Consider the following 9,506-nt stretch of genomic DNA (forward strand, 5'->3'; position numbering starts at 1 on the left):
TTTTTTGCAATTGCAATTCCATATCCGAGTGCTGTAGTTAACGTGTTTGATTCTACTGGCGCTGTTGTAAGCAATAGGCAGAGCTACAAAATGTACCGACTGCTGGCAGATGGGTTCCGCCACATTACATAGACATGGCAACAGTTATCACCAAAGGAAAGGATTTAGCAGGCTAACAGTTTCCTACTATGCCTCATGGCAGCTGAAATATCAAATGCAGGTGTAATCCTACATATATAAAAGGTCCAAACGTTCAGCCCGAACCCAGTCTAAGAATTGCATAAATAACCCGCTGAATCAAATATTGTATAAGTTAATATTGCATACGATCCTAGAGTCCACTGATTTTTAAAAATATTTTATCGAATTAGGATTTAGGTCTAAACATTGCTAATGAGGAGACACAAGATGCACATCACAAGACAAAATCAAACAGACGACGGAGTTGATGAAAATATTTATTGATACACGACTTATGATCTTGGCCTCTCGGCTTTGCCTTTGTATAAGGCTAACAGGGAAACGTTGGCTACTTTCACAACTTTGAAACGGACTCCGGGGATATCGCCAACAGCATGACCAGCACGACCAAATCCAGCCACAAGAACTTCATCGTTTTCCTAGGATAAATATGTATATATATATATAGTGATTAGACTTGTTGTGTGTGTGCATGTTCAGTCTTAATTTCGACACCACACACCTAGCCAACAGCAAACGTTCATAGGTTCCACAAAAGGGTCACAAATAAAGGAGTCTACAGGCAAGAGCAGATGCAGTCATCCCTCCACCCTCCCCTTAACAGCACCACAAAACTAAGGCAGTACTTCTGAAGCCAGGTGTATGTACTGATCGAACAAAAACGGTATCAGAAGCAGCTAGAGCTTGCAAGTTATTTTCTCTAGCAGACAACCTGGCCCTTCTTGGATGTCCTGTCTACACTAGTGTACATGTTTATGTCGGAAGACCAGGGTCTCCAGATTCTGGTCCAAATATCTTAGAGATATTAAACTGAGTTTGAACTGAAACTGTATGGTATCCTACTATAAGCTTGGGGTGAGCGACTGAGACTTCCCATTTTTACATCCTATTGTTTGCACTGAAGCGCCTATATTACCCCAGGCAGTGATGAATATAACCACTAGAGTCCAGTGACATCAGCGAGGATATCTCAAGGGTTACAACAACATAGTACTACTGTAGCCATGGGAGAGGTACAGTGCATTTACTGAAAGATCGGATGAATATTTTCAGAAGGGCTAACTCATTAGCAACACGGCATTTAAACTTTACTCAGAGGAAGCCTATAGATAATGTGCCTACAAAGGTTGATATGATGGGTAGACAACTGCTATTTACAAATGTATACGTTTAGAAGTAGTGCCTTGCTTAATGTTCTCCTGTCACTCCCTAAATCACACGTTTAGATCTAGAGCCTTGCTTAATGTTCTCCTGTCACTCCCTAAATCACAAATTGCGAGCAACCTACCTTCTTGAAATTATAGCAACTGCTAGTATTTAACAAACTGGTTTACTATGTAACATCTATAGTGAATGTTAAACATGAACCAACAAGTTTGTAGCCAGACATTCAATCAAACACCTAGTAACCTGTATTCACATAATCCACCACTACGCCTATAAATTTAAATTGGGTAGAGAAAGCCGGACACCTAATCTAGTAATAGCCAGATTAGAATAATGTGCAAAACAAGTGCCGTCTAAGAACAAATTGTTCCTTCAACTTGGCTCAAAATAAACTAACAAGAGGAGAAATTTCGATGGGTTGGCCAAAATGCAAACCCCGATGGGCCCGAAAAGGAGGGCAAATTGCAGGCTTTAAAGATTGCCAAGGAGGAAGAACTTCAACATTGGAAAGTATATGTATATGGCCTCAGACTGGAAAATATTAAAGATATGGAGCTTAGCATTAGAAAGCGATCTTTAATCCCAACCACTTTATATACAAGAGTAAATAGTAAATAAGGAATAGTTGCGGGAAATTGATATGAAGCTATTTTGTGACTAGCACAGGCAAATTAAGGTGCTCTGCCTGTATCTTTGGACCAGAATGCCATCAGATAACTACACTGAGCCGAAGTTGCTAACATTGCAATTTACAAGCACTTTCCATCTTGCTGTATTAAAGGGATAGATGCTTCTCTCAATTAATGTAACTTGAAAATAAACAGCTTTCTGAAGGAGGCGTGGGCGAAGGCAAGCTATGTGTTCAAGGAGTGTTGATGTTGGCATTGGAGACCTGATAATAGTTCAGTTGCACTTAACTGCACCCGATCTTTGGGCCTCATTTATCTTTATCCATTCACCAATCTGCATCACTAAATGGTTTTGGTCTAATGAGCCAAACCAACAGGGATGAAACCCAATGTGAAGGCTCAACATATAACCTGAAATAAATACAGAAGCGCAATCGATATATGAAAGGTGGGCCAAATACCCAAGCTTCTTTACAACCCCCCCCCCACAAAAAAAAATAAACTCCCAGTCCAAAAACAAGCTAAGGAGGCATCCCATTACAATTTACAAGAAGCAACACGGTTTGCAAATTAAGATGTTGAATTTATACCTCAATGAAGTTCAAGCAACCATCGTTGGGAACGAAAGCTGTGATTTTCTTGCAGTTCTTGATCAGCTGCACTCGGACACACTTCCTGATAGCGGAGTTAGGCTGCTTAGCCTCTACGCCACTGAAACAGAAAATTAAGTTAATGACCAGAAAAAAAAACGAAAACAACAACAACAAAAAAAGACATTTGGTCCCCTACACGTTACTCCCAGACCTGCCCAAACAATGCTGGACAAAAACCCACACGAAATTATGGGTGAGAAAGATGTCCAACTTTATTTCTATGCCCTCCCCCAGTCTTTATTGATCAGGCTCCGGAAAACGAAGAGTATAAAAATAACTAAGATAGCAACTTAAGCAGTTTAAATCTGTGGCCGCGTATACCCCTACTCACCACACCTTTAATGAGTTTTAAACTGAATAAATAAAATATTAGTGATGCTGAAGCAGCGGGTATTACACTTCCTGCTAATAGTGGATACAAAATAAAATAATGTAGGTTTGTTGCAATTTGCTTTCGGGTGAAACACATTCCCGCTCACGTTGCCATCAATTTCTGCATTCATGTATCACCCATTTGCTTGGTATTAAACTCATGTAAAGGGGGGCACTTGGAGCGATAGTATGCAGGGTGTTCAACGTTAATAAGGTTTTACATGTTTGTAGTTTGGCAAACTGGTATTTTTATGAACAATCGTCTAACCTTTCTAATCTGTGCCAGATGAACTACAGACTGGTTATTTAAGCCATGTACTCCATTCTGCGACTGCTGACCAAGGACACAACTACAATATCCACACTAACAACCAGCAATAAAGATTCAACACTACTCCAGTCATGAGGTCTACACGACCTTTGTATGAAAACTTGTGAGCACATGAGCCCAAGAACAAACTATTTTTAATGCAGGAATTTGTAGATGCAGAAAAGTTTCACCCACTTGGGAAAACAGCAAGTTTTCAAAAGACAGACACGGCTGAATAAAATAAACCAAAAAACGTGAACACCCTGTTTCATAGGTCGATCTATGTCAGCAAACCGGAAATTAAGCGCAAAATTAAGAAATGTGTTTACTGTTGCCTCGAATTTTCAAGGAAGGTTTATTTGCAGAGCAATAGTGCAAGACAGCCACAATTCAGAATCCAATAGGAAGTTAGTCTATCATAGGCACGTTTAAATCCGGATTATCCAAAGAGTAGATTGTGAGCTACTGGTAGCTCCCCAGCTACCCACAAGGAGCTCTCATGTATGCAGCCCAGCCCACTAAATTCGAAGATTTTGCTTGGCTGCAGTAATGTGTTTATCGAAAGTTAAAAGCGTACGTTTGAGACATAAATGTACGTATTTTCACAACTCGTAACCTGATGTTTGTAGAAAAATGGCTGGATTTAAAAAATATGTGCAGGTAATAACTGATAAATTATGTGGTGCTCGAGAAGTATTACTGTTGGTGACAGCGCATTACAGCTATGGAAGTTATGTATTACCCACGTAGATTTATTCCACATCACTTTTTTTTTTTTTTTTTTTTTTTTTAGTTTTACAGGACCCAACACCATGCCTGATGAACTGAGGTGATTACTGCTAGTAGTCTTGTATTTGGCAGCCACTGATGTAATCTTGCCTTGTCATGGTTACAACAATAGTAGCTGGTGATAATTGTATTGAACTTGAAGACTTAAAGAACGTATTGCCAAAAAAAAAAAAAAGGAAAAAAAAAACAAAAGACTGAGCCCTCTGGTTTAAAAACAGGTTACATTTACTTTTGTATTGTCTTACATATTACTCTTGATTTGAAGTATAATAATTCATACATATGCAGCAGCTCTGCAAAGAACTGAAAATGAATACTATTAGTGACGACGGTAAACATTGTATTTCCTTGCTCCGGTCTGAGGGCACGCAGGCTTTAGGATCTCTAGTGACATGCACTTCTGCGGGCCTGCCACTGTATTAATTCCGCGGAAATTAAATGAAGAGTCATATTTGAAGCTTTCTTATAGTACACATTACTCCGACAAATAACCACCGAGAACTATATAGTCGGTTGGTCACCACAGCCTGTGCCCGAGTAGAGAACCTCCATGAATTGGCGTTCTTAACCTAACAGACCATCAAAAACTTACTAAAGAGTACTGATGACAGAACCTACATCAGAGGGCCTCTGTATCAGGTTACTGAGGAGGGGCAAACCAGGAATTACTCACCGTTAAGAATGATACGTTTATTCAAATTACATTTGATGGGGGGGATGTACTATTTCCACGAAACAAAAAAAAAATCCAGATGCTTAGACCTCAATTTAACAGTCTAATACTGTTCTTAAAGAAAGGCAACAAACCAGACTGCTAGTCCCGACACAGGCAAATGCACCTTTCATATACTCACACTTTTTCTAAAACGATTCCCTTGGCGTGAGATGCTCCTCCAAAGGGGTTGGCCTTCAGCGCAGTACCCAGATTAGCCTTCTTGTATTGTTTGTCATGCCATTTCTGTTCACGGCGGTGAATGCGAAGCTTTCTAGCTGTACGAAGTCCACGGCACTTCCCTAAAACAAGGACATTTAGAACATTCTGCATATTAGTTTCTAGGTACTGAACATTGATACTGCATGAGACTTAAGTTGGGAACTTAACGCTCCGATTCACCTGTGTATGAAATTCTATTTGCAAGAACATTTATTACATGCTATTAGATGGTTCCCTTCCAAGTTCCCTGTTGTACGACACTACGATTTGTTTTTGAACTTTCTTGGAATGCATGTCGACTAGAAAATGGTACATATGCAATATTACTAACAGGGATGAAAATATATATATATATTTTGCTACCACCCGTAGACATATCACAATTTTAACTAGATAGGGTGATTCGGGGGCATGTTTTGAAGGTGATGGCATGTCTTATTGTGTTAGAAGTAGACCTACTAAACTGAGGACGTTTTCTACGCGAGGGCTGCAGTAGTCGGCGACAGACTAAACGGGCGTGGCGTGCACTCTTGCCTTCTTGCGCCCATCAGTTCTGTCAACTTATGCTCACAAGGGACAAGTTCGCATTATTAATGCCTCGTTGGATAAATGGGTACCGCTTAACTTGGTACCCTAGTTAGGCAAAGGGGCTAAATAGAACATGTGAGCTTTGCACAGCACATGGGAAATAGGCCTGAAATTACATTAGAGAAAACGAACTGTGAAGACCGAAATATGTTTTAGTGTTAGCGACTTACTACTGTCATGTACTATGACCTAGAATTAAATTCTGAATATACTAAATGGGCAACGCGTAGCTTTTTTTTTTTTTTTTTACTTGGTCACTATTAACTATTTTTACAACTGCTGTTAAGGGTGATTAGACACAGTCAAGTGCATAAGTAGGGAATCCATAAAGAACATGGCATTCCCAGTGAGCTCCAGTATAAATATAGAAATGGTAATAGGTGTGCGCGCAGGTGGCTGCGATGATCTTTGCTAAGATAAAAAAAGAAAAAAAAAAAAAGAAATCAGATGAAGATGTCACCGGCCTCTAATTGAACGGGGAACAATCAGTCAACGATACTAGGTTTTTCAACATTTAAGAACTCGCAGAAGCAGCCACCCAATACTTACAGCATAGCTTCCCTCAATGCTCTAGTAGAAACTAAACGAACCCGAAAAATCTTTTCTCTTCCAAATGAACAATGAAATTTAGCAAAGTGGCGACTTTGTGGTTACTAACTTTCAGGAAAATCTTTAGTCAATGTGAACCCTAAATCTATCAACATAAAAGAAGGGCTAAATTAAAGAAAATTGGTGACACTTGCAAAACGTATTTGGTTTTCAAACCCAGTAAACAAAACGGTAAATAGCATGTGGCGACTTTGTGGTTGCTAACTTTCAGGAAAATCTTTTGTCAAGGTGAACCCCAAGTCTTTCAACATAAAAAAGGGCTAAATTATGTAAATTGGTGATACTTGCTAAACGTATTTGGCTTTCAAACCCAGTAAACAGCATTCTAAAAGTGGGATGACAGTGCTACGTGTGCAATGGCACCAGGGCTCAGGCCTCTGAGGTTCCATGTACAACCCTATGATGAAGTTTCTTACTACCCAGCAAGGGCCAGAATAGGCTTGCAACAGAGCCGATGGTACCATTGCATACCATGTTGCAAATAAATTTAAGATTTTATCAGCACGTGGAAAAAGGTACAGGAAAATAGGATAATTTAATAAACGAAGCGTGCCTATACATACAAAGGGACACGGAAAATAGGAAATTACATCCGTAGTCCTACAAGTCAATCTACGCGAAGGACTGGACTTAATTGTGAAATATTATCTTTAGTTATAAACTACGAAAGCGTCTATTACACTATAAAAATTGTGTTTAAAGTTACAATCCTGCAGAGACTATCCCTTGGATGGCCCACCACCAGTCACACAACAGCCGCATGACGGCTCGGAGCAGGAAATGCTTGGTGATGGGCATTAACGAGTGTCTCCCAACGGCGTCTGGGCGCCCACGCAGACACAATGTTCAGTTCTCGGGCCGCCACATTGCAATCTCTCCAACACACGGTTAAAGAAATCGCGAAAAAACCGGGAGCTCGTACTCACCCATCGTGTCAGTTTCAAGCTACGGAGCGGAAAGAAAGAGACCCACAATTCACCGCGCGAAAAGAAGGCGAGCTAGGACCCGAGCCACGGGCAGCCGCGCCTGTGTGAAAATGTCACCCACAATTCTTCGCGGCGTAATTTAGGCTGCTTGTCTTTATAAACCCCGTCGAGTTAGGGGCCATGTTGGTGTAGGCGGAAGCATCGCTCACGTTGTCGCGACCCTCATGGTAGTGTCTGCGCTTAGCAGGTGACTCCAAAATTGTTGTGCCATCTACAAATGGTTCACTGAGAAGGTATACAACATTCTCATATGTCCCAAAAGAAAAGGGAGCGTTTCACATTTAACAGCCGCCCTTTCGTATCGTAATCCATTCTAGATAACCTGAATTTTATTTACACCGAGTGTCGGGACTGTTGCCTTCAAGTATGCAGGCACTAATAGAACAGGGAGCGATAGCAGCTAATTTATTGAGGACACTGAGGCGAGGATTATGCTTCTCTTTCCATGCTTTTTTTTTTTTACAGCAGCCCATAAAAAAAACTTTATTAAAAAAAACTACATTTCCCAGTTAAACATACTGAACACGTGACCAACCATAGAGTATCCACCAATAAAACCTGGTGACATGAATACATGGCCTCTTTCTTTGCAACTGAAACTCCACAAAGTCCCAACCTGAGATAAACCAACAAACATGAACAGTCCCAGATTCTATGTCAGGACTGGAGGCTTCCGATTATGCTATCTCTTTCTTTACTGTCAGCACACAGCATCCAATAAAAAACATAACTACATTTCTCAAGATCATACAGCCTCGTTATGACCCCCATCAGGGCCCACCATCTGGTATATATGTCTTTTACACGAGAGTCCTTCCTTTTTCTTTGCTGCTTCATGCAGAGCTAAGTACTTTCATTTTCATCTGTTATTTGCATGGTGTATTTTGTGTGATTCTCGCTTGTGGCGTGGCTTGTTTGCCTTCAGGCGCCTTGTTTTTTTTATCAGCCGCTTGTAGTTGCGGCGATCCTGCCTTTATATTTATCGGCGTTAGTTTAGCCGTTTAGGAGTGTGCCGGTGAGGAGTGCTGGGGCGGCCGCGCTATATGCAGCTCAATCCTCTCTCTGTTTTTGGTCTCGCACATGCACATGAACTTGTTTTCTAGTTCAGTGCGAGCACGTTTTTCAACATCAGAGAAGCAGGTCATTAGAGCTCGTGTGCCCCCCGTCTCTAGGTTTTTTTTGGGTGCCGCCTCCTCTACAATTAATATTATAATAGTATACGATTTTCATATTATTATTATTAGATTTCTCTTCCATCAGAAAAATACCGGCTGGGAGAGTTTCTCCCTCTTTTTTCAGCACCTGGGTGTTCCTTACCCCCCCGCCCCCCCTCCTGCTTAATTACAGTGCTTTGGGACCTCTAAGATATTTTTGCACCGTGAATTAAATATGGCACAATATCATGAAGATGATCAATATGGGGTTTATGATGCTGGATAGTATGATCAGCATATGGAGGAGTGCTTGGTGGAAGCTCTTGACTTCCACATGCAAGATTCTGTAAATAAGGCCTTGGTGAAAGCTTTGCGCCCCTTTGCACAGCCTATCTTCAACTTTGGGGTCAGGCGCTTTGGCGCAGGCTCGGGGAAACCCAGCCCCACAGAGGTCAATATAAATGAGCTTGGCCCGTCATCTTCGTATGACACTTTAAATCAATCCATCAATGCGATCTTAAATGACCATGAGTATGAAGCTTTAAGAAGCCATAAGGATACTCTGTCCTCTCTGACTAACCAGAACACGTCTGGTGATTCCAATTCTTCTGATTCTGATGATAAATCGTCCCCTGACAAAACCCAAAACAAACGCAAATGCAAGACACGTCATGCTGAGGATCCTTTTAGCTCTCAGTCTAATAAGAACGTACTTTTTGACCCTGAGGCTTTAACACATCCCAGATCGATGGAATACCCCACTTGTCAGGAAGTGGCTTTGTATGTTGAGTCTCAACGTAGGAGAAGTTTTGAAAAATACATTCGCATCAAATTCCGTTCTGAATTCCCTCGCCCGGCCTATCGGCAAGGTAGCGGAAACTCCTGAACTGGATCCCCACATGGTTACTTTTCTTAAAAAGTAGGATAAGGACCCTAAAAAGGTATTGATAGGGCCTGTAGGGGCTGTCAAGACAAATTGTTGGACATTTCTGATCCCCTCACAAAGATCCTTGATTTGGCGGTTCAAGCCAAAGGATCTCACGGTTCCATTGATCCCGACGTCCTGCTTGAATGGGCCCAAAGGACCATTTGTTTACTAGGCAATGCTAACTGT

At 41.1% G+C, this 9,506-nt stretch overlaps 1 protein-coding gene across 1 annotated transcript; it reads right to left on the reverse strand.

Annotated features, from left to right (window-relative positions):
- Window positions 1–445: 445 nt before the first annotated feature.
- On the reverse strand, window positions 446–7,314 carry RPS23 (ribosomal protein S23). The gene is made up of 4 exons (XM_069224721.1): window positions 7,179–7,314; window positions 4,976–5,135; window positions 2,588–2,708; window positions 446–620 (listed from the first exon to the last, which is right to left on the reverse strand). The coding sequence occupies exons 1-4, from the start codon at window positions 7,180–7,182 to the stop codon at window positions 474–476; spliced, it is 432 nt and encodes a 143-aa protein (XP_069080822.1). The 5' UTR covers window positions 7,183–7,314; the 3' UTR covers window positions 446–473.
- Window positions 7,315–9,506: the final 2,192 nt, after the last annotated feature.

The sequence above is a fragment of the Pleurodeles waltl genome, chromosome 1_1 (assembly GCF_031143425.1).
Source record: "Pleurodeles waltl isolate 20211129_DDA chromosome 1_1, aPleWal1.hap1.20221129, whole genome shotgun sequence".
Classification (NCBI taxonomy): Eukaryota; Metazoa; Chordata; class Amphibia; order Caudata; family Salamandridae; genus Pleurodeles; species Pleurodeles waltl.